Source organism: Seriola dumerili, unplaced genomic scaffold (assembly GCF_002260705.1).
Source record: "Seriola dumerili isolate Sdu_G_001 unplaced genomic scaffold, Sdu_1.0 BDQW01000276.1, whole genome shotgun sequence".
In the NCBI taxonomy this organism is placed as follows: domain Eukaryota; kingdom Metazoa; phylum Chordata; class Actinopteri; order Carangiformes; family Carangidae; genus Seriola; species Seriola dumerili.
Window position 1 is genome coordinate 1,037,977 of NW_019174531.1, and position 26,047 is coordinate 1,064,023.

At 38.9% G+C, this 26,047-nt stretch overlaps 1 protein-coding gene across 1 annotated transcript in view; it reads right to left on the reverse strand.

Annotated features, from left to right (window-relative positions):
- Positions 1–26,047, reverse strand: part of LOC111230650 (collagen alpha-1(XIV) chain-like) — a 170,546-nt gene that overhangs the window by 77,900 nt on the left and 66,599 nt on the right. The window contains exons 22-33 of the mRNA XM_022757440.1: positions 24,927–25,066; positions 23,168–23,291; positions 21,028–21,171; positions 20,193–20,357; positions 19,926–19,964; positions 18,778–18,916; positions 18,353–18,495; positions 17,978–18,087; positions 11,412–11,570; positions 8,978–9,055; positions 7,790–7,876; positions 7,180–7,233 (exon numbers count right to left, since the gene is read on the reverse strand). Coding sequence (XP_022613161.1) covers positions 7,180–7,233; positions 7,790–7,876; positions 8,978–9,055; positions 11,412–11,570; positions 17,978–18,087; positions 18,353–18,495; positions 18,778–18,916; positions 19,926–19,964; positions 20,193–20,357; positions 21,028–21,171; positions 23,168–23,291; positions 24,927–25,066 — 1,382 coding nt within the window. The remainder of the gene's footprint in view (positions 1–7,179; positions 7,234–7,789; positions 7,877–8,977; positions 9,056–11,411; positions 11,571–17,977; positions 18,088–18,352; positions 18,496–18,777; positions 18,917–19,925; positions 19,965–20,192; positions 20,358–21,027; positions 21,172–23,167; positions 23,292–24,926; positions 25,067–26,047) is intronic.

A 26,047-nucleotide genomic window follows, 5' to 3' on the forward strand; every position in this document is an offset into this window, starting at 1 on the left:
ACACTTCAAACTTTAGGATATAATGTCACTAATTATAATACGTAATATATTAAAAGAAGTGTTGAACTAAAACGATAATTTAAATACATTTACCAAGAAATTTTTCATGAAATATTTTCTACTAATTGCAATGTTAAAAAAACACACCATCTGTCTCTGGCTGTATATTTCTTCTGGCTCTGCCTTCATGTCACTCTGCTCCATTCTGACAGCAGGATGATTTCCTGGAAATGTCTTTCTCCTCTCCAGTTTCTGAGCTATTGTTGTCACGCGTCATTGTGATCAGCTCAGCTGTTTCAGAGCTACTGGATCAAAGTGTATTTATCAATCACCAATCCCTCTGATCTACTTCACAGAAATCTGTTGCACTTGCTGCTGGTCATACTTGAACCAAAAAGCAGGTGTGCTTGGCCGAAACTGCCTGTGAATCCAAGACCTACAGCTTTGTGCTGGTTGTTGTTTGTGTGACTACAATGGGGCCCTAAGTCCTGTTTTCAATTTTTTTTCTTTTGTTTGGTTTGCTGTCAAGATCTCACCTGCCAGAACTGTAGCGCTGAATGTCTATATATTTTGTTAAAATGCTATGTCACTTTTGTCCTGTGATACTGTTTGTCTTTCCCAACCCTCTTTATCAACTCTTTTGGAAATTGAAAAACAAAAAGAAATAAAGAAAAGAGAAAAAAAGTTAAGCCTGGCAGAACCCGTCATATGCACTGAAAAATGATAAAGCTAGTAGCTATTACACTCAGTTACTGGTTTATCAGGATCACCTAACTAAAACTAATGCAGTCCAAAACAACAGTACTGTAATGAATCCTCCTTCATGAAGGTCATAATGTTCAGTTTTTGTTGGAACTATTTTAGAGGGATGTGTTTCCGTGTTTCTATCTTCATTGCTTTAAATGGGGTGGACAAATTAATGGAAACACCTGCAAGTATAACACACATTTCAATTCAATACAGTTCCACAGTAAAACAAACTGCAGGCTCCAAAATGATCAGGCAGTTGAATTAACACCTTCCTAAATTAGCTCCAACAGAGACTGGGAACTGATTATTTTGAAAGATTTTATGTTGTTTACCAGCTTTTTGTTTTTTTTCTGTTTTCACCAGATACTGTTGTCCTGTTGGAAAAACAAAATGTGATGGCAGAAAGAGACCAGCTTAATATCAATCTGACTCAGCTGCAAGTTAGAAACATCAATCTCACTCAAGAGAAAGACGAGCTACAGACCAGATATGACCTCCTGAATAAAAATATGGACTACTTAAGGAGGGAATTACAGAACTACGGGAGATGTTGTAAATGTAAGAGTGGTTGTTAAGCAAACAGATCTTAACAATCTTGTCAATCCAACATTAACTTGACTTTTTCTTTTGTTTTTGTCTCCAATGTATAAGGGTTTCATTATGGAGCTATGGGTTGTGGNTTTTCACCAGATGCTGTTGTCCTGTTGGAAAAACAAAATGTGATGGCAGAAAGAGACCAGCTCAAGAAAGACGAGCCACAGACTGGACGTGACCTCCTGAATAAAAATAAAGCCGACTTAGAGACGGAACTACATGACTACAGGAGTTCTCGTAAGCGTAAGATTGGTTGTTAAACAAACAGATCTTAACAGTCTTGTCAATCCAACATTAACTTGACTTTTTCTTTTGTTTTTGTCTCTAATGTGGCAGGGCTTCATGTTGGACACTATAATAGTCCTAAAACTTCAATGTAGTTTGGTGCTCTCGTGTTAGCAGTGACCCTACCCACAAAATACATGGAGAGATTGGAGAGATCAGTCATCAAAAATCTATTCTTAGAGAACACCTTCCTTTACTAAGCCACCGTTGACTGACGCTAAATGTAGAAAAGCTAATAAAGTCTGTAAACACTGACTCTGTATTTTATTCTGCATTATACCTTGTCTCTTTTTATTTGCCTATCACACCCTTATTGTGTATATAGAGTATTAGATGTAATGTTTTCCTTTTTTTTATGCATCCTGGCGAATGGAGAATGAGTATAACAACTAACAGTATATGGGATTTTAGTTACAGTAATGTGATACAGCTTGAAACTATATTTTAAAGATCTGACAAGCTGCAGTACAGTTCAGTGAAATCTGAAACATTATAACATTATATTTACTATATATTTCTTGATATTGCCCAGGTCTGGCAGTAACCAACGTAACTTTTATGCACCATTTCACTGTACTCTTACATGTCACTTTATCAGGAACAGAAACACATGCAAAGACACAAACGCGCTGCAAATTCAGTGAACATCTTCATCAATTTGACAACACATGCGCTGCAAATTCACACAACACACTTGAGATTTTTCCCAGCACACGTGTCACTGATCATGTCCCAACATGGGGTTACCAAAACTTTTTTAGAGCCAGAAGGTTCCGTGCATAGTTAGGGCATGAAGTAAAAGAGTATGATCTGTACTGTTCTGTGAGGGTCTGGCACAGGAAACCTTAAAACCAGAAACACTGACGAGACGTCTTTAAATGAGGCACCTGGATCATATTAATGAACCAGTGATTTTGTTTGACACAAGGAGGAACGATTTGAGAAAAGTGTGACTTAACCATTCGGCTGCCGGGATGACCCAATAATAGGTGTCTTGGATGTATCAGTTTGTGTCATTAACCCTGACAATGAACCACGTAATAATTCAGCTACTGTGACATCAGTAAGATGAGCCAAAAGACACGTTATTAATGCAGTTTTCATCAGAGCAATGCATAAAAATGTGTATCTCTGTTTGTGGTATGCCTTGCTGTCACTTCCTTGTTGATCTTTGATGAAAGCTGCGTGACAGAAAAACAGTCAACCAGTGAAGCCTGGTCAAAGATACATTCAGTTGGTTCAGCAAGATGTCCACAGATATTCAAGCTGCTCCACATTTGAATGTGAGATATAGTGGAAGAGAAAGTGAGATGAGTGAAAGAGTGGAGATCCAAGAGAATGAAGACCATCACACCAATAGTGGGCTACAGAAAACTGGTAAGCATGAAATAACAGCAAATGAATACTGTAAAAGGTAAACGTATGTAATTGTTCACGTTTGAAATAAGGTCTAGCAATGAAGCCACAAATCCTTTAAAAATGTGTTCTGCGTATTTTGTATTTTACTTCAGGACCATGCACTCAAAGGAATCATTCAGTTGTGAAAAGAAGATATTTCAGAGTTACTGCAGCGATTCTGGGAGTGTTTTATCTTCTGATATTTTCTGGAATCTTCATACGCTGTGAGGACTTACATTTTTATTTCATACCAACATACTGCAAGTTCTCTGTCAAATTTGTATCTGTGTTTTTATCAGTTTTGTTGTGAATTTGATAAACACATCATATAATTTTTCTCTTTTAAACAGTGGGTATCATCCTCATTTTTTTTTTTAATAGCCGTGTGAATAGCAACAGTAACTCTAAACTCATGTCAATGGGCAAGAAGAGAACTACAATTACAACAAGGCTTACTCTGCATCATAAATTCAAGTAAAAAAAAGTGTGGTCTCTCAGTTAATCTGAAGGAGTATGTTTCTATTCTCTAAGTATGTGACTTCTAAGACAAAACTAAGGAAAAACCGCTGACAAGAAAGAAATGTGATGTGATGATTTAGACAACAACAATGATAAAGTGGAGGGCAAAAAAGTATTATGAGAAATTTCCATTATGGAAGTTTAAGTGTATCTACTGTGGAATTATGTTCACTTTATCTTTACTTGTTTATTTACTGACTTGACATTGCTCTGCTTTCTGTTGTATAATGCCAGATATTCTAGTCATTTTGCAGAAACACAAGCTCAGTACCATATATAACCAGCTGAAAAACAGACATGACAACCTGAGCATCAGTTACAACCAGTCACAGCAGGAAGTAATCCAGCTGAAGGAGAAATATTCAGGTAAGAAAGGTTTCAAGAGAAATAGCAAATTTTCTAATACAACAGTTGCGGGTGGGAGGGTAAACAAATACAATAGAGTAAATAGCAAATACAATAGGTGGGCTATTACCAATCTGACACTGAATGACACAATATCTACCACTAAAATACTTGTTTGACATTCAGGGAAGCGCTGTCCGACAGGATGGGTGAGAGCTGGATTCAGTTGTTACTATAAATTAAATGAGAGTAAATGTTTGAAGGAAATCAAAGAAGAGTGTGAGATCAGAGGAGGAAAGCTGATGATCTTCAACAGCACAGAGAAACAGGTGAGTGCCTCTATATGTTAATGTGTGTGATTTTTGATTTGAGTCATGTCTATGACATGAAATGGTGCATATTAAAACTTCTGTTGCCTAATTGTTGTTTATCTTATGTTACTGCATGTGTGCAGTCGATAAGATTAATCTAGTCTCTGAGAATGCAGAAGAATTTTATCAGCCATGAAGGAAGTGAGGTCAGCCCAAATGGGACCAGTAGGTTTGACCAAATACTAACAGAAGAATACGAGCGAGGATGAGCATTCACAAGTATTCTTAACTGTACGGTGGCCCTGAGACACAAAATACAACAATATTTAAGAAAGCAAACTGACAAAAGTGAACACACAACAGCAATTCAGAGGCAACAAAATTTAAGAACACAAAATCTCCCAATCAGGCATTTTTTCACAAAATAATACCCCACCCAAAAAAAAAAAAAAATTTAATAATAGTGTGTGAAAAAAGGCAAAACTATTTCTCTCTTCTTACAGAACTAGTATGTAAAGTAGTATTATCTTTCTCGCCTGATTTCAAAACTTGACAGGATGTATAAATAAACTGCCCTTCCTGTTTAACTAGATGTTGCCTAGCCACCAAACCGCAGAAGGCCTAGAAACTATATTTCAGAAAATGATGAGATTAGTCATCTAATTCAAAGAGTGATATGTATTTTTAATTTAATTACATATGACATTTTGTTGGTATAAGTGGGATAATACCCTCAAAGTTTGTATATTTCATGATAGTAATGGATTATGCAGAGCCCTCCATGATTCGCTCCTACATCATACACAATCATGGTGCATACAATTTTTTTGGTCTTGTCCCTTACATGTGCTTACATACTTAATTCTGTCCTTAGTTTGTCAGCTACAAGTCCCCTCACTGTAACAGGAACATGACTGCTGAAGACAAGATTACAAAAACACTCTCAAAAACCATGGAGAGCAAAAAAAAACCTAATCAGTTCATCCTTGAGTCCAGGTGAACGTTTGTACCAAATTTGAAGAAATACTCTAAAGGTGTTAGATAGAGTGGTGTTCATGAGAATGGGATGGATGGACAATCCAAAAAACATAATGTGCCCAGCCCTGGCTGGACACATTATGTTCACAATATATGAAGTTATCAACTGCATCAACACCTTTCTAATACCGCACATTACATCTCATATACTTTCCAATCAAGATGAGGCGTTTTTTATAAACAAAGTAAACACTTTATAAAAGTTAGTATACACGTAACAAAGTTATTTTTCCGCACACAACACAACCTGCCACACACACACTTACCAAAATGGTAAACTGCCAAACCACTCATTCCTCTTCCTATTGAAACATATCTAGCAATACATGCTCTAGGCACAGGAATGAACATCAACATGTCAAGCAGGAACTATTTGGTGCATGAACATTTACACATTTGTGTTTTAAGATACATTTTCTTTTCTATTTCATGTGTTGTATTACACAAATTACACCTATGTTATATAATAGTAGTGGTATATTTTCCATTTGTCTTTCTGTATATGCAGAGAATATTCAAACAAGATGCGGGTGAAGAGGCACAGACTTAGCAGTGTGGCTGAGGCACGCTGCAAATTAAACACCGGGAGAAGGAGGGGAAGGAAAGTAATGTCGCACCAGGTCTTGAAGGGATCACAGGAGCTGCTCTACCCTATCTAAACATAGATTCGTTCTGTGTTAAACTGAAATGTAGTCTACCTTTTGAAGCATTTCATTCACGGAATAGACACTGCAACAGCTATGTAAGATCACTGTGGTGTTTGGTGAGAGTTCAAACCATCTGAAGTATTGATTTTTCACTGAAATGTTTTCAGAAGAAAATAATTGATAACGACCTGTTGTGTTTTGTCTTGTGCAGGGCTATTTTAGAGACAGGACAAAGAAGGTGTGTTTTTTGTGTGTGTTTATATGTAGAAGTGTATGTAACTGAGGTGAACTGCATCCACTAGAAAGATAGAAGTTACCTACCTTCTCTGTTTCCTCTGGATTCTTGTGTGCTTTGTTTTGTAGTTGTTATTTTAGTTTTTTTGTTTTATTTTCAGAAATGTGTCTTCTAAAACATTACTATATTGTCTGCTTTGTTGATTTGTTTTATGAAATAGTTTGTGTTTCTGTATGTGATAATTTTTCTGTTTTGTGTCATCCGAAATGTGTTTTAGATTTGTCATGGCTTCTCTCTGTTTTGTCATGTTTTATGAAATGTTGATGTGTTTTGGGTTTTGTTGATCAGTTTTATTAAATGATGTGATTTTTTTCAGTGTTTTGTTGCTTTGTCATTGTGTTTTCTGTTTTGTCATGATTTTATTGTGTTTTGTCATTTTCTCTGAAATCTTTTTTGTATTGTTTTTTCTGATTTGTATATTATCATAAATACACATTCTAATGTTATATTGAATTATCATGTTACTGAGACTGTTCTCTTTGGTAAATTCTAGATTACTGTTCTCTCTTTAATCTTTGTTTTAATTTTCACAATCACTGCACAGAATTTATTAAAGCAAATGTGTCTGAAATATTAATGACAAAGTTCACTATTGTCCTTGTTTTTCTTTTGTTCGTATGTTAGTGTAGAGAATTTAAGATGTGTGAGGGCTGTTGTGTGTACCAGTAGCATTACAGTGGTATTTGAAAACAGTTGTGTACTAGAATTATGAAAGTAAATTATGCACATTCTGCTTTCATTTGTTTTTGGGATGTGAATGGGTATGAGTGGGATCAGGGCTTTTCCTGCAAAAGAATGCTTAGCTCCCAGTGAGACCTACCTTAATAATTAAAGGAAAAAAAAATACCTCTGTAGATGTTGAAGCTGGACCCACAAAGAGAAGTCAAGTCCAGAGGGGGACTGCACAGCAGTGGCTTTTCATGCTGTCACTTGTTCTCAGACCAAGTATCAAAAAAGACAAATAGAAGAGAGTTGAAAGTCATGACATGGTACTTACCACCGGGCCTGGCTCTCCGCGATCACCTCTGGCTCCTCTGATTCCTGGGCCTCCCTGTTTGAAACACAAGTAGCAGGGATTGCTTAAAAAGCACACTATCAACACATTTAAATTCACAGCATCTTACTGCTGCGTGTGTGTCTGTACAGTTCGACAGCTGATCTTCCAACTCTGACAAACAAGCTGAGATAAGAGAAATATTTAGAGTTTTAATCTACTGAAGTGAAAATTGAAAAGAAGACTGAGTGGGAATGAAATTAAAGCAACTCAAACTGCACATTAAACATGAGATGTGCCGGTGGTTTGTGTGTCTTTTTCTGTCTGTGTGACTGCATGGGTGAATGTGTGGTGCAGTCTGTGAATACGGATATATTCAGCACTGAGGTCCTGCTGTTGCTCTCTGCCTGTTTGCTAAACTGCTGCTGCAAAAACACATAATACACTACATATAGACACATTATCTCCTGATGCAAAAATTGTGTCAGTTATATTTTATGTTTATTCAGAATGATCTAAAGGCAGTGTCATTGTAAGATCAAATGTATCAAGCAAGACTTCGTCAGCGACTGCTAAGAATGTGTGTGTGCGTTTGTGTTTGCGTGTGGCTCACTGGTGGTCCAGCAGGGCCAGCAGGGCCTTTGCTGTCCTGGGTGCAGGTGCAGGCTTTGGGCAAGGCCGGGCAGTCTACCTCCTTCCTCTGGAAGATCACAGCATGATGAGGTTGACATGAAGACAAAAATAAAAAGATATGGCAATGGGATGGTGTGAAATGTGATACAGTGAAAAAGTGGAAGTGTGATCATTAATACTTATCAAATGTGAATACAAGACATTTTCTACAATAATGCCACTGTACTGTACATTTCAGTTTCATTTATCATCCACTAATAGGTTACCCCTAAAGATCAAACATTCTCCAGAAGTAAAAATGATGCTAACAATCAAACCGTTGGTATGTGAAAACCTCAAAACTAAAACATTGGTCTTTTTTTTTTTTTTTTTTTTTTTTCAGATTTACAAAACCTCTTAAAAGGGGTTAGGAAAAATAGCATGTGACTAAAATTAACGCCTCTTGGTTGTATTCCTCCAGCAATCAGACAAGCTGCAGGAAATATGGTCGCAACTTCTGTTCCTGAGTTAAAGTGTTAAATAATGGCCAGAGGTGTTTATGCAAAACATTATGATGTCACAGTGAAGTTGACCTTTGACCATTTAGATATAAAATGTCATCAAGTCATTTTTATCCGTAGAGACATTTGAGTTAAATTGTGTCATAATTAGCGTGTGAATTTTTGACCAAAGTCAAATCAGTTCCTGCTCGAGTCCAGGAGAATGTTTTGTTCAAATATGAAGCCACACTAATCTGGTTTCACTGACTGGACTCCAGGTTTGATAACTCGTGACTCCAGGTCGCTTTTGTTGATGTCATCAGCCAAGACCTTCACATACTAACTACAGTGCGATTGTTTTAATGATGTATTCAGTATGGACAAGAACAACAAATGATTTGTGTGTTATTAGTTAATATAGATTGTGTTTGTTCGTATTTTAAGACAAATTTATTCATAAATGAGATTCCAAAGGGTTCACTTACTTTTTCTTGCTACTGTACTCTACACAATAGTGTGAGATTTTTGTTGTGGCGCTTCTTTGTGAACTCTTAAGTTATATATTCTAGCAATGATACAGTAAATTCATTTAACAACAGTTCTTCAGTTGTTAACATCTATTCTGTGCACAGACAGAGGAGTAAACTGGAGGAAGGAAGGGTTGAGAGAAATATTAACTTTGACCTCACCAGACCAGGAAGTTCGCAGCACTTGTCTCTGTTGGCCCATGAAGTGCTGCAGACGATGTCAAAGATCTGGAGCTGGAACTGTGGAGGAGGACAAAACACAATAAATGTTAATAACACAAACTAACTGAGCTTTTGACATCTGTAGATGTATGCTTTACAATGAAGTATACATGTCCCACATGACACAACAAATGAAAAAAATGACAATCAACGGTGTATACTACTGTTCCTGCTCTCTCTCTCTCTCTCTCTCTCTCTCTCTCTCTCTCTTCCACTCCCTCTTTCTGCTTTCAAACTCAACGGTGGAGGCAGATGGCCGCGGGCCGAGGTTTCTTCCTTTTAAAAGGGAGTTTTCCTCCCCACTGTTGCCAAGTGCCACTCATTGTTGGAACTGTTGGGTTTCTCTATATAATTTTGTAAGGTCTTGACCTTACCCTGTCACCTGTTCAAGTGCCTTGAGATAATGTTTGTTATGATCTAGTGCTATACAAATAAAACTGTATTGGATTGAATGAAAAAAAAAAAAAAAAAAAAAAACCCAAATAAAAAAAAAAAAAAAAAAAAAAAAAAACCCACATCAAGAAACAAATATAGACTTTGTATAAACAACAAAAAATTCTCTTCTTTTGATTCTGCCTTTGGTAAACTCCAGAATATGACACAATTCAGAGTATTTTATATGTGAAATTAATATGTGTCATGAAATGTAATTGGTAATTGTCCACTGTCTGCCAGCAGCTAAACTCATACAGGGACAGCTTTACAGAAAGGCTGAACCCTCCCTTCACTTTTTTTTGTGGAACAAAATAACCACAGATGCACTCACAACCGCCTGAAACTTCTCAGGTCACAATGTCAACATCTGAAAACTTTGTGATTAAATAAAATAAAGCATCGAGTTAGCAATGAAAATGCATTCAGGAACTTTCTCTGTGGGATCCACAATGGCATCCAATTTTGGTGACTATGGAGGAGAGAAAACAGACGTGGCCTGACTAAAACAAATGTGATGGGAATCAACAGGGGGCTTTTTTTTCATCAAAATATGAGGAGAATTTGAAGTGATAGACTTATTTCACATGGCAGGATTAAACTCACTAATGATCTGCAACTGCTACAAATCACTGAATGTCCTGAGGTATTTTAGTGCTCTGCAAATAAGGCTTTTAATCATAATCCTGTCTCATGGCAAAAAAGGTTATCTTGGGTTAATAGCTTTCCTTTGAATCTTTTTCTGTTTTCAGTTGGCTAATTAGCCATGGTGAATTCTGAGGTGCAAAATTAGAGTATTAGTCAGTACCACCCTATGATTCATGGGGTTTAGAAAATAGTGGGAGATTCTAAACCTCATTTTGGTTTGTGGAAACATTCCAGAAACCAGAGTAGAAAGAAGAACACATTCAGCTGCTCCTCGAGGAAAATGTACAAAAACTGTTTCTCCTTCAAGAGAAGCTATATTTGTTCTTCCTTTCAAAGTTTTTCTGGTTCAAGAACCTTGTTGTATCCTGTAGTTGCCTTGGTACACTGAGTACAAAGTGTACAATCTCTAGTGTAGAGAAAAAAAAGAGCAGATAAGCAGCGATGTCATGACCTCTTAAAGGCAAGCATCTAATGTCAGATCTGCTGTTTGTTCTCTTCTGTCTCCGCTGCTCAGTTTTGACACGAGTGTGGTCAGTGGAGGAAATAAAAAAAATAAATTTAAAAAAATTAAAAAAAAAAAAAAGACACATAAGTTGAATTCTTCAGCTTCAGACGAAACCGTTTTTTGGCTTGATGATGAAATGTCAGCATAGATGAAACCACCGTCAATAATATAAGTTATTATTCATGCAGTCATGAGTTGACCTTTTTTGAGAACATCAGTGTGATTAAGCCAATCAGAAGGAGGGTTTATTAGTTTTGTCAGGTTGATAAAAATCAGCTCAGGGATGTTTTTGGTTGACTTGTTCAACAGTTTGAGTCATGATTGTGCTGTTGATAGCCTTCCAGACAGATATTCGTTTCTATCAACATCACAACATGATGAAAATCCACTTGACATGGGTAATTCATCAAAGTGGTCATTTAGTTGCTTTTAATTTCTTTTTTCTTCATATTTAAATTGGTGTCCTGCAGTTGGGAGCAGAGCCCAAAACTCTCCTTGGTGTAGCTTTCAAGCACCAACACAAATATCCAGAGAGAGACGGTGACAGTGAGAGATCAGATGCAGCGGGGGAAACACTAAACAAGCATGAATATTGTGAACTTAGTCATTTCTCACAGCTACAATAACAAGTGAACATTTAGCAACCTTTGCTGCCGTTACTTTGTTCAGTGTCATGGAGTCACAATGATGCTGCGTGAATATGTAATAGAGCAGCACCCGGTACCTTTTGTGAATGTATCTATCAGTGCTTGTATGTATGTGGTGTATGTGTCTGCATGCTTTCTTCACCGGCGCTGAGTTGTCCTTGTTCCCTCTGGAGCGGACCATCCGGCCCAGAACTTCCAGTCCATCAGTGGTGATGTTTCCCGCTGCGTTGATCGTTTTCTCGGCCACCATCTTACAGTCGATCACCACTTTGGCGCTCGTCTTGCTGATCGCGATGTGAAGCTGCATGAGAGGAAACACCCGACAAGGTCACTTAATTACTACTTTTAACTTGTTTCAAAAAACATATCTTAGGGTCAGAGACTTTGTGTCTCACCAAAGACATATTCATAACTTTATATCCTCCACAGTTGATTATTGCAATGCTCTCTTCACTGGTTTACCAAACAAAACCATTCGACAGCTACAATTCATTCACAATGCTGCTGCTAGTGTTTGAATTCAGAGTTTTACTTATTAACTGGATGATTGGTCTGGGCCCTACATTTAAGATCTGCAGGAGCTGGTCAGTTTGTGGAGCCTATTGTTAAAACTAAACAGGGTAAAATGACTTTCAGCCACTGTGCTGCTGGAGCCAGCTCCCAGTGGATATCAAGTCTGCCCAAACCGTAACTGGATTATAAAGAAGCTAAAAACTGTTTTATTCTCCACTGCATTCATTTAATCTTTTAATCATGCACTCTAATTAGATATTATCTGTTTTATAATCTGTGTTTTAATACTGTTCTTATACTGTTTTCTTATTATGCTTTTACCTCTATTTTTCATGCTTCTTTTAATTCTGAATGACCTCTGTGTGTGTGTGTGTGTTATAAAGATAAATTTGCTTTTCCTTGTTGTTAGTCAACCTGACTCAATATAGTAATAAACCACCTCAGTTGATGGACGGCCACTAGGCGTATGTCCACTTGTGTGTGTGTGTGTGTGTGTGTGTGTGTGTGTGTGTGTAAATCCATATTTAAACATTTACAGGCAGTGCACAAGTCCCTCTGACCTGCATTAGCACTGGAGAACTGTAATAAGACTCCTGTGGAGAGTGTGATGTGCGAAGCAACACAGCACCATCAGTAAAAAAAAAAAAAAACTGCTAAAGTTGACAACCAGAAACATGAAGTTACTTACAAAGTGAAGAAAAACTCAACTTTTGTGACTTAAAAGAGACAATTTAATCTATAAAGTCATTGAAGACATGACAGTCATTAGTGACGCTCTCTGATCCATATCCACACAGACCTAAACAAATATGACAGACTTGTCGTGTAGGTGCTCCTGTAGGATTATAAAATCCGCTACGTAGTTTCAAGCAAAAATAACACACTTCAATGGTGAGATGTTTTTCATGTCAAGTCATTTGGTAGCTAGTCATTGTAAACAATATGAAGTTATTTTTTTATACTGTACAGACTGATGTCCCTGAGGAGGATCAAGTCTCTCACTCCTTCCTGTATCTGCAGTTACTGGAGACTGAAGGTTTTAGCTTCATGCTGTGGTAGAACAGCGCCCTCTTCCTGTGAGGTGCTGTAAAGTTATCATGCAGATTTCCCTCCAAATCCAACTTGATGGTGTTAAAGGTAAAAATACAGATTAGAGGCGGACGATTGCTTATAGTCCACTTTACTGCATTCATTTATTTATCAGTATGATGTAAATGAGTCAAATTTCTCCAAAGGGCTCATTTTTCAAGGTTGAGACACTGATAAACATCAAATCACAAAAAGGATACAGCAGAAATGAAAGCAAACCTAGTAAAAAACCATTAAAACCAGACATAGAAGCACTAACACTTAACATTACAGAGGACTGCCACATCTTATCTGTTTGTTTCCAGCAGTTACATAATGCTTTAAAGTTAATGTGATGACAATATGTGGGTGGGGGTGTATATTTGATTCTAGTCGACTGCTATAGCAACTAACTATGTTTCACCAAAAACAGATCCAAATGTGTTCCACAAGCTTTATATAACAAGTAATGCACATAACAGTTAAACAGGAAGTCCAGCTGGTCATGAACGGGCACGTGTGTGAGAGCATGTCTGTTGGTATGTCTTTTGCTGACTCTACGTGTATGCATGTGTATGAGGATTTATGAGTATGTCGTAGGTGACCCTGTGATAGTGGCTCTGTGACGTTGTGATGAAATGCCTTGTAATTATGCTGCAAACCAATTTCCCCACAGGGACAAATAAAGTGTCACTCAAACAAAGTCTACAAGAAGTCTTAACAAAACTTTACTTTACAGGGAGACTGCTGAGTTGATAACAATCAATTAAAGGCATTAAAAGTCAGTCACTGGAAGCGCACCGCGTGGCTCTGCACCGGCTTCGGCAGGAAACATTATAAAATCTGATTATACAGCCGTTATCACATTTCAAAGCAGCACAAGCTTGTGCTTAACCATGTAAGGCTCACAGTTGCAAAATTGCATTGTCACATTTAGCTATCTTAGATTTTTTGTTTTTTTTCCAAGGACCACATTTTAATAGTCAGTGTATTGTTTATCCTCGTGAAGGTATTGGATAGAATATGTGTTTATAGGTCCAGTCATCTGAACATGAACTCAGACTACCTGCAAGCTCGTCTCCTTGTTTCACTGGACTGGATTTGTCAAGATTCAAGTAAGTTAATTACCTGAAATGGGTTTTTTGGTGTTTATTACAATGTCTAGAACATGTAGAACATATAGATATTTAGTTATTGTGGAAAACATTCATCAAATTTGATTTTCAGGCATGTGTTCTGGGGGATGGATGCATTTATCCCTTTTAGTATGATAAGAGAGGACAGAATAGGCCAGACAGAGTGGTGGAAGTGTTCAGAGTGAAGATCCAAGATCTAATCCTAATCCTTTCCACAGTCACACAATACTGTCTATCTATACTTTCATCTTATCTTCTACAAATAATACTTATATATATCTTGTATATGTATCTCATTATTTTCTACTTTTTCCATTTCAGAATGCCACCAGCACGGAGGGATCATCAGTACACGGTGACTCTACACTCTGTGGACTATGAGAAAATTTAGTTTTGTAAATAGAACATGTAGATATGTAATGTAAATTTTATCCTATGTTTTTTTATTAATAAATGACTATTCATAAAGATATGACTGTTGTGCTATTATTATTCACAATGTGTACTATTATGGGGCTGAACAGGCAGTCAACCCTGCAAATGAAGCCTCAGTTGTTCTGTATAACCCAACCCTGTGTTCACACAATGTGAATACAAATACAGAAATTCAGCTTCCACTGAGGCCCAACGTTGCAATATTACAACACTTGAATCTCTGCATCAGAGGCCTCCTACAGCAACATCTGGAAGGTGAAAAAATGTTTGCTCATTTTTTTCTACGTCTGGGTTTTACGGGGTTAAAGTGAATGCCTTTACTGTATCATGACAGAGCACATTTATGGCTCCACCACCTGCACTTGAGCTGGAACTGGAACAAAAACCCAGAGTGCACACGGAACTGAAACTAAAATCGCCTCCCCGAGTGACGCTGCTATTTATATTTACACACACAGGTAGAACTGCTGTCACCGTGACAGACAGTCGAGTGCTGAACTGTGACGTGGATGAAAAGCTGCTGAGTGGCTCCTCAACACCATTAACCCTCCTCTCCTGTAACTCGAACACACCGCCAAGCTGCTGTCTGTGACTCCGCTTTACTGGTTTCATGCACACTTGTACACACACACACACACACACACACATCTATTAACTCTCCTCTATAAGCATGTCATTGGGGTTAAAAGAGTTAAAAGTTCTCGTCTTATTTGTTGAGTTACTGAATTATTCTAGCTTATTCTAGAAGCTAAGCAGTGTGAACATTTTTTGCAACATCTCAGGTTGTCTGTGTGTGTTACTCTATTTTATTTAGATCTCTTCTCTATGGGGAGCAATTAAAATTCACAGCAGTACAAATTAAGTTGTTAAAATGTGTTTTTGTCCTGAAAAAGAGAATTTTCAAAATGCAAAACACACACAAGCAGCTGGAAAGAAAACAGGCCATAAACTTAAAAAAACCTGCTCTGTAATTTTGATTCAGTATTTCTAAATTTAATTGTGACATATAAACATGAGTGAAGCATGGTCAGACGTTACACTCATGTTTGTATTTACTGTGAAACCAGAGGAGAAAAGTTTCCCTTGCTCTTTGTGACCTTTGCGGTTAGATCAGAGGAAATAAATGCAGCTCTTTATTCTTAGGTGTCTGTTCATTTTGGAGAGAAGAAATTACTTTCACTGTTTACTGCTTGGCATCCCCAGATGATTGCAGTCTACAAAATTACACAGTTTTAAGAACGGCGGGATCCAGACTACTAATACCCATCAATACTCTGCAATAATGAGATTCATTTCCATGGCAGTAATCAGAATGTCAGAGAAGACGTGACTTTGTTTGACAGTTTGATGTCTTTGGTTAAAGTTCTGCTGCATTTGGAAATTAAGTTTAATCTTCATGGAGACGTACCCTGAAAAGAGTTTACATGAAACCAGTAGCAGATTCTGATTGGCCAGAGGGTGTCGTAGCCCACTTTACTTTGCATCCCCTTTACTGTTACTAGGCAACAGCTTCTCCTACTGGCTGGAGTAGTTAAGTGAAGTTTACTCTAAAATTGATGAATATAATGAGAACACAAAGCCGATCTCCCCATAAGCAAACATCATTTACACTAACACACTCACTGATGTTAGTAGCGGTGATAATGCAGCTGTATGATAAGAGCTGAGGACACAGCCGTTACATTCAGGACAGACTTTATGTTGAGTCATTATTTGCTGTACGGGTTGATTGTGTGTTTGCTCTGTTGAGTTTCTCTGCTGCTGTGAAATGGGTTGTAAATGTCAGGGTGATTTTTCATGTGGACTTACTCACTCAGTAAGGAAACAAACTTCATGTTGGGGCAGCAAATGAACTCACTGACACACAACACCAGCCAGCATGTCATTGTATCCTATTACATATTGTGGTACATTGTCAACAGAGAGAGATTTGACAATCCAGTGTGAAAACTGTTATGTACTATTGATCATCCACCAGAACCTAACACTTATTAATGTAAAAAAAAAAAATAAATAAATTATTTGTCTTTAAAAATAAATCAGGGAATGGTTAGATCCAGTGTTAATAAAAATAATAATGAATAAAATAACTGGAATCACAAAGTTAGCAAGCTAATTCAGGAAATCTGCCTGAGAGTAGCAGTAAAAATAATTTCTGATTTCAGCCTGTCTTTCTAAAATTTTTAAACTAAAAACATGCGAAACTTTAGTGGTTAAATTAAAGTGTCATGGTGGCTTATTCTATATGAGAACAGCCAGCAGTAAATCTGTGCTCATAGAGTGCGCTACTGTTTACTACCGCAATGCACAAGTCCCTCTGACCTGCATTAACACTGGAGAACTGTAATACGAATCCTGTTGAGAGTGTGAAGTGTGAAGCAACACAGCCCCATCAGTATAAAAACCTTGCTGAAGGATATTTCTACACCCCTTTCACATTTCCAAGATGTGAGCTTTTAAGGAAACTAAATAACTATGACAACCAGAAACAAGAGTTTACTTAGAAAGTGTGAAAAACATCACAAAAGCTGCAGAAAAACTCAACTTTTGTAACTAAGAGGAGACAATTTAATCTTTAAAGTAAGTTAAGACATGACAATCATTAGTGACGTCCTCTGATACATAATCACACGGACCTAAACAAGTATCACATAGACTTGTCAGGTAGGCACTGCAGGTGCTGGTCCTGTAGGATTATAGAATCCACTATGTAGTGGCAGACGCACGCACGCACGCACGCACGCACGCACGCACGCACGCACGCACACACACACACACACACACACACACACACACACACACACACACACACACACACACACACACACACACACACACACACACACACACACACACACACGCACAGAGGTAGCAGAACAAAAGGTGAAAAGGTAAGCAGCATAAGCTCTGCTGACAGCGAGCAGAGAGAAGTGACTGCAGATCAGTCAGTGAGTCCCAGAGCGCTGACACACTGACTCTAACATAAGACGACTGCAAGCGGGTTCAGGCTCAGGGCACGACACAAATACAGTCGGCCTGTCAGGACTCCAAATGCTGTCTTACTGCTCAGCCAGGGTTTAGATAAGACACGAACGAATGCGATGAAGGGAGGAGGAGGAGAGGAAGGAGGGAGAGACGGTGAGGAAGGGACAACTGAACAAATAAATGATCCAATCGACCAAAGCCAGCTTGTCTATAAAAACACGAGTGAGTCAGGCAGTCAGTAGATCTGTCATTAAAAAAAAAAACAACCAGGTTAGGAATGTCTGTCAGTCACTCAGTCAGTACAACCAGCAGTCTGTGACTAATTTATACTGTACTTCAGATCAAGATCAGCTGAGGTTAGTCTGTTTAATATCTTGAGGGAGTAGTTTAACTTAATGTCATTAATTAAACATGTATTGTAATTACCTCTCTAACAACCATTTTGCTGCTTGTGTCCACAGCATTCATCCGTACATCGCTATGGCACAAAGATCTTAAGTCTGTCAGTGACTGTGACAGATGATCAATCCGTCAGCGTGTTAGTAATCAATCAGACAGGAGTGATTCTGACCTTATGGAAGCTGCCGTAGAAGAGTTTTTTGATTTCTGGCCCTTCGAAGGTCACCGTCTGAAACTCTCCTTTGTAGTCGTTGTTGAAGAACGTCAGAGTCTTCCCTCCGTCTGCAGGAAGACACACAAACTATGTCAAGAACATAAATAATTACAAATAAACATGAAAGATTACTGCTGATAGTGACTGCCAGACACCTGTCCAACACACATTAGATTTCATGATGGAAATCTGTACAAAACAGCTTTTACCTGAATTTCTCCATCATGACAACATGACAGCATGATTTTATTGGTTTGTAATTACATAAATAAAGCAAAGACCACAAAGCTAAATGAATGTCTTCATATTTATTGGCTGAGATTCCTGACTCACTGTCCAGGATGACTCCCACCAGCGGCTCGTTGTTTTTGTTGAGGATCTCCCAGAGGGCAAAGGGCTCCTCTGGAGTGTTGGGCAGCAGTCTGAACAGCAGGGTGATGGTGTAGTCGGAGGGAAGCCCCTCTGGGTGGATGTACCTGTGAGCCAGAATGGAAACATCAGAGCCAGGTAAACACCGTGAAGCCTTCTTGGTTATGATCTCTTTTCAGGCCGGACAGTTGGATTGTGGGTTCTGGGTACAGTCAGCTGGAGATATCACAGCTTGTTTTCTTCACCAGAAGCCATGTGAAGCCCCTTCATCTAACATACTGCGATGTCTATCGTGTGAGATCCATGCTGCAGTCAGCAGTAAACCATTCAATGAACAAGGCACTATTTTTGGAGTGGAGACGGATAGAAATGTGAATATATCTGTGTACCTGGTTGGCTGAGCCAGAAGTGCATCACTGTGCAAGTGGAAACAGGGGAAGGTGTTGAAGGTGCCAGGTACCATGGAAATGCCAGACATGCTGCTGTACCGATTCTCCACCAGCCCAAACAGCTCCATCATACGGAAACCTGGTGACAGGTGAGGTGGTAGGAATTTAACCTTATCAACATCATATAAAATTAGGTCCAGGAACAACTGATGATTTAATGGTAATGGTCGTTGTTCTGCCCTCTGTTTGAGTGCATGTATGATAGCAGAGTAAATCTTTGTGTGCTGCAGTGCCCCCTAATGGTCATCCAACAGCAGTAGTTGCAGGCAGGATAGAGAGCACATGTGACTGCTTCTTCTGCTGCTGTTTGTCCGTGAGTATTTGTTTTTATCTGTTTTTCAATACTACATAATATATTTGCTCTACATTTGTTTTGCTGCAAGTTGGGTCTAAAATGACTCCACTGACAACTAGCAGAGGTGTAATCTGTTAGCTAACCCTTTCTTGCCCTATGATTCAGCACTGTTCTTATTTCTTATGTAGTTATATAATACAATGAGCGTTGTTCAGATCCTGATTAGTCCTTTTTCTGCTTGTTGCAGTTTTATAGTAAATTGTGGATCTTTTATCGAATATTCCAAAAAAGAAAATAAGCCTTGTGTTTATTGGAGGAAACAAGATTTTCTGGAGAGACAAATTGTATTTTAAGAGTGCATCTGGGTTTTTGAACAGTTTCATCATCTGCCTGCTCTGTTTGATTTCTGTGGCACTTGTGGCAACTTGTTAACGCCAATATTCAGTCCTGTTTATGAGACCAGAGGTCAGAGGAGAAAAGGATAAAAGAAAATATAGAAGAGCATCCTACAACGTTACAGAACAATTTGCACTATAAATGTGAAATAGATGCAGATGTGAAATAGATATTCTGTTTCTCTAAAGATCTTGAAAATCAGCAAAGGCAGCTACAAATAGACTTCTGAATGTCCTGCACATGCTCTGGGTATTCAAGGCACTCACACACATCATACTGCTCATATCTGCTGAGCATACAGTGTGAACACATGGAAAACGCCTCTACAGTTTACAGCTGATTCGTATACAGGGGTTTCTCTTTGAGCAGCAGCGAAGCAACATGTACAATCTCTTACCTGGTGTTGTGCTTCCGCTCATTGGTATAGATGGACAAGCTGGGAAAGAAAACAAGGTGCGTTTGATTAAGAAGACACATGCAGTCTCGAAAGCCAGTAAAACCATTTTCAATACTGTAATTAAGAAATGTTTCAGATGACATGAATTTGGACTGAAAGTGACTGAACTGATCTGCTCCAGCATCGCATCCAGACTCAGCTCTTCTACTACCAGAAACAGACTATGTCAAAATGTTAGATGGATAGAAAAAACGTTTGGCTGCTCACTGGCGGTGGCGGCTTCACACACAAAGGTCACCAGCTTCTCTTCGATCTTCTTGAAGGCGTCCAGGTCGTCCACGAAGAAGACGTGTCTGTCGCTGGGTTTGCTGGCGATGCTCACCAGCTCGCCGTAGTCAGCGTCAGCGAAGCCGATGGCGAACACAATGTAACCTTCACAGCGAGACAGAGACGGAATATTTTTTGTTCTCAACATGGGAAGGAGCCAGAGTGTGGATGAGGACTCTTAAATGTCTTCGCCAAATATGAAGCGGCTGCTCCACAAGCCAAAACCGTGTTGAGGTCTAGTTCAGTATTATACTGTAAAACAGCATGTTTACATCAAATCTAACTAATACGTGTAAGTATGGTGGTGTACTGTCTGTAATATGCAGACAGAACTTAATCACTAGAATTTATTGTTTATTTTAAATTCAAATTAAAAACATGGATTTTATACTTCAAATGTGTATATATTCTATCCAATGTTCTTAATGGGTTTTTATTATGATTATTATTAAAGTATTACAATAAATGGACCTAATAGTGTCAGACCTTTATGTCAGCACACCAACATTTAAATGCTGAATCCATGTCTATATATGATGAAAGTTTAAAAACTGAACATCTAATGTGAAAACCATGAATGTAAATTAAATGTAATGCTGCTGTGTCTTTCGGTTGATGCTTCATACGTCAGAATTTAAACTAAAATGACTAAAATGGAGCTATGGAACAAAACCAAACAGGCCAAACAAGCTGATTCTTCTGAGATCCTAAAAACCAAACTGGATCTGTAGGACTTTTTTTTTTGTAAAGGCTCATGTAAAAACACAGTCCCGACCTTCCATCTGCATCTCCTTGGAAATCTTGTTGACGTCGTCCTGGGATCGGCCATCGGTGAGGACCACGAGGACGTTGGGGATTCCCCTCCTGACTCCTCCCTCCACCGTGAAGATGTTCTCCTTCACATGCTGGATAGCTCGACCTGATTGGACAGATGGAGCCACCGATCAAACTCAACAAATTCAGACGAAAAGGATGATGATTATTTTGCTATATGTAATATTACAGTCATTTTGAATCATTATCATTTTTGTATTTAGAGTCCTTGAAACAGATATTTGAGAAAGATCCCAGAGGAGTAGCAGTAAACACATGAACAGTAGTGGAGCCGGGTGGTATGATGAAAATATCCCACGCAGGACATTTTTTGATACGATGACTTTAACTCACACCGGTCAAACTTGAATCAATTTTCTGCTACATTAAGAAGTTTATCAGAAATTAATTCTGAGAGAAACTTCGTTCTTCGAAATTTCTATGTGATGTTAAATTAGACGACAAAATTGTGCATCACAATTTTCAACATGTAAAAAAAAAATCCCTAGGTATGATAATTGATGAAGCCCACCCATGTGCTGAAGTTGCCAGGGTGATGTGCCAGTTAACGTGCCGTATCTGAATTTCAGGCAACAACTTTGTAGTCAATTAAAGACCTTTAAGTTGCTGCTGCTGCTGGGTTTCCTTGCATTGGAAGACGTGTTCGTCCCTCATTTGAAACCTGCCGTTTGCTTTGTGAAACTTCTGATGAGTCACTGCTGAAGTTTATCTAAAGAAGACCTTATTAAAAGCCTCGGTTTTGTACAAATCAGTTATTAGATGTTACAGCAGGATAAATATTTCACTAAAAATTGTGATATGGTGATAATTGATGCAACACATGAACATGAGAGAGAGCTCCATCAGAGCGGCACAGCAGGGAAGGACCGGCTCCACATCTAAGACCAGTGTTGTGGTCACCAAAGTACAGATCCACTGTGCTTCATGTCATGGTTGTTACAAGAGAGGAGAAGACACCTGGAATCTCAGACTTTGACATAAAATCCAACTGTTTTCAAACGACAGGTGGAATTTTAGGACAGGTGTAATGTATGTCGGCGTGGTTTGGAGAGCGAATAGCGAGTAAAATCTCAATCTCAAATCATCATTTAAGTCATTTAAGTCTAAAGATTCTCCGGTTTCGGCTTCTCCAATGTGAAGATTTGCTGATTGTTTCTCTTTTGTATCATTGTAAACTGTAAAATTTGAAAAATTCACTAGTTTCCCTACACTGTATTTCTTTGGGATGCGATGTGAGATGCAGGATAGACAACAGAGCCACAGTTTGTTACACTTCCATTAAGGAACCAAGCAGCATCAGGGATTTAAAATAGATCACTGGATCGAATAAGCTCCAGGCCAATGGGAAAACTGGGAGACGGATTCTTAATTGCAGTGTGCAGAATGAGGTGATTGAGCGCTCTTAAAGTCCCCAAACTGCCGCTTCCTGATAGAAAGACGGATTAGTGTTTTACAGTGTGACATTAGCAGTGGGAGAATTTTTCCCCAGCAGTGACGCTGTTACAAATCCGTCTTCTGCAGTCTCGCCCCTGCAGGAGAAACTGGCTGTGCTGCTTTGTAAACACTGATTAATGAGTACACCTCTTGCTGCTCTCCCCACAGACTTTCTCTCATTACACACACACGCACACTCAAGAAATATAGGCTCCTGTGCACTTGTTCTAGGTTGTGAATGCAAACATACACACGTCCTTATATAAAGGTGTTTTACATGAATGTAAGCATGAAACACACGTTCACAACACAGTGCCGATGTTTGACTTGCACACACGTATATCGACACCAAGCGCTTACACACGTGCGCACGCGTTAATTATCTGTTTGTGGTTGCCTGCTGCTCAATAAGTATTGATAATGTCATTAGGAAGAGGAATGAGTGTGTGTGTGTGTGTGTGCACATTCGCCTCACACAGGTGTCTTGGATTTAGAGAGGGTGTCTTCTGGGGAAAAGTTGGATTTTATCAGCTGCAGTCACAGTACAATAACTCAGACACAGTTCTACCATAGAAGAGATCCGCAGTTCTCCTCATTATGTTGTGTTTTCTCTTCCTCAGCGGTGGGTCTGCGCTGTGTGTACTCACCCGTCTTGGTGTTTCCGCCCTTGTAGGAAATCTTGTTGATGGCGTCCAGCAGTCGCTCCTTGTCGCTGTACGAGTTCAGCTTGAACTCAGTCCGAGCGTCGTCACTGAACTGGACCATGGCCACCTGTCATACAGTACAGGAGGAGAGCTGATCAATAACTACCAAAAAAAAAAAAAAATTGTTCCTTTAAATTGTCAATTCATCTAAATTACAAAAAAGACATTTTTATACTTGATCATTGCGACCTATAGCCATGCTGATAGTTTTGGTTTCACACATGCAGTCTTTTTACTGCCCTCTCTGGTTGACCGTTTCAAACCTGTTTCACCTGCTGGGAATAGGTGGGTGTGGTCGGGAGTGTGCTCTGTTGCACCTGTAACCGCACTCATCAGTGATGTCATGATGTAGCGCCAGAGCCGTCAGCGGGTGTTAAGTTACTCACATCAATATATCAATAACACTTCAACATTTTGGTAAAATGATTGTTTAAAAAAAAAAAAAAAAAAAGTCACACAGCACTACATTTCCCAAAAGCCCTTTTGCTCTTCTTGCATGCATTCCTGTTCTGTGGAAGAACGGCGCCCTCTGGCTATAGATTTCCCTCCAAAGTTTGAAACACTGGGTTTCACTGAGTGTTTCAGTAATGGTGTTCTTTGTTTACAGCAATCAAGCTGATGATTCAACATTAATAAATCACTTTCTATCATTAAAAAGAGTTATGTATTGTGTTCCCTGTATTTAAGATGAACTGAGCTGGATTTTAATCCCGGTGTTGGGACTAAAATTGAGTTTGAATCAGCGCAGAGAGGAAAAGGAGAACACAGCAGAAAGAGAGGAAAGCTGTGTGATACAGTTTGTTTCACTGCTGAACTGGGCTGCGGCCACCTGGGAGACCACACAGGAATATGCTTTATTTGTACAAAACAAAAGCTGTGAGTGGCAGCAGCTTAGCGGAGCTTATTTTAAGAATGCTGCTGCAGAACGTAGAACGAGAATCTCAACTGAACAGGGATTCAACCACCTGGGATCACCATGGGAACAGTGATTATACGTAAATGACTACAGCTGTAAAGAATACAGCGGCTGTAGGTATAACATAGTTGGTGCTAGTTGGTCCTAGAAAGTAGCTTATTCATGTTCCACTGTAATTTAGAGCGGCTAAGGCTGGTTTTAGAGGTGAAGGGGACACAGTGAAGTGTTCACGTTTAGTTTTTCATCTGTTGTTTGACCAAAAGACGACGTAACATTAAGCTCAGGAGACTAAACGAGTAACTGAACAGGTGACAGGTTCGTCAGCATTTCATTAGTGGCATCACTGCACACATTTTACTTAAATAAAAATGTAATGAAAATCATACAAATCCCTTTAAATCATGAAAAATATAAACAGTCGTGTGATTTTGGACCAGGATTCGTGTTTGTGCCTCCGCCAATTAAAATGAAGAAAATACTGTTTATATATTGTGCAGTGCCCTGTTTATGGCACGAAGCACAGTCGGTAGAGCACTGCCTGGTGGTCTGCCACTGACGCTCTCTTTCCTCCTGCCACCACAGAGCAAGTGCAGCTTTTTCTTTGCGCCTTTGAAAGAAAATAAAGTTCCGAGTCTCAGATTGTCCAGTGGGATTTCTGAACTGTGCACGCCTGTTGATAACCTGTCAGTCAAACAGTGACACCAAGAGTTTAGGATAACAGATGAGCTACACGCAGATCACTTTCTCAAGAACGCCGGAGAGTGAGAAGAGAAAGCAAAATGATACCTGTGTGCCATCCGGCCCGATCCTGTCCAGAGCTCCGCTGGTGCTGTACAGGAAGCGGATAATCTTCAGGAAGTTCTCATCACCGATACTCCAGGAGCCATCCACCAGGAAGACCAGGTCTGCTTTGGCCGCCTTGCAGACTACACAGAGAGAGGGTGGGATGGAAAAGAGGTCAGGAGAAAAGGCAATCTGAGGAGAAGGAACAAACCCAGCAAACTTTTTATAATGCATACAGTCCATTTTCTATCTCCATCTCCCGTCAGAGGCTGTTCACATTTTTGTTGTTGACAAGGCCGAGATGATAAAGGATGGGGGAAAAAAAAAAAAGAAGGATGGATGACGATGCGACATGATGAAGGGGTGAGATGGAGGAGGTTGTAGGTGAGCGAAAGGAGAAGGACAATGACGCACAGGAAGAACACAAGAGCATCTTATGTGGCTTTATCTGCTCTAAATACAAAAATCTATTTTCATGTTCCCGTGGCTAAAAAAAGATGAATGTGAATATTTTTTGCTTAATTAATTAATGACGTATCAGCTTGATACATATTTCTTTCACTCAGATTCCTGACACTGACACTGGTTGCTGTTTGCGCTCGTATGATCCACCATCTGGTATAATGTCATTCATGTTCAGTTTTTATGTTTTTCTTTCCCCCAGTGAAATTATAAAAATGGGATCTTATGTAACAGAGAGTGATAGAGCCAGAGAAGGAATAAGGGTGACTGAAGAAATGAAGGATAAACAGTTTGTCCAGTTTGACTTCAGACTGAAACTGAGGTTCTTTGAATATAAATATTAAATGAGCTACACATTAATTTTGGATTATTTAGAACTAAAGGGACCAAAAAAAAAAAAAAAACAATCTGGAAGAAACTTGTTTGTGGAAAGAGGATTTTGTGAGGCTCATGTATTTCTAAGCTTCTTGTCTTTGTTTTTCTTATTTTATAACTTTGCTTTAATTTCTGATTTATCGCTGTTCAAAACAACAAACTGTGACTTGATTTTGATGGATAACGACTCGAGAATAAAAGAAAATCAGCTTTTGAGTGAAGTAAACCTTTGATTGATTAGACCTGAAGAGGTCTCGACTTGAAAACGATTGAAACTGTGTTAAACT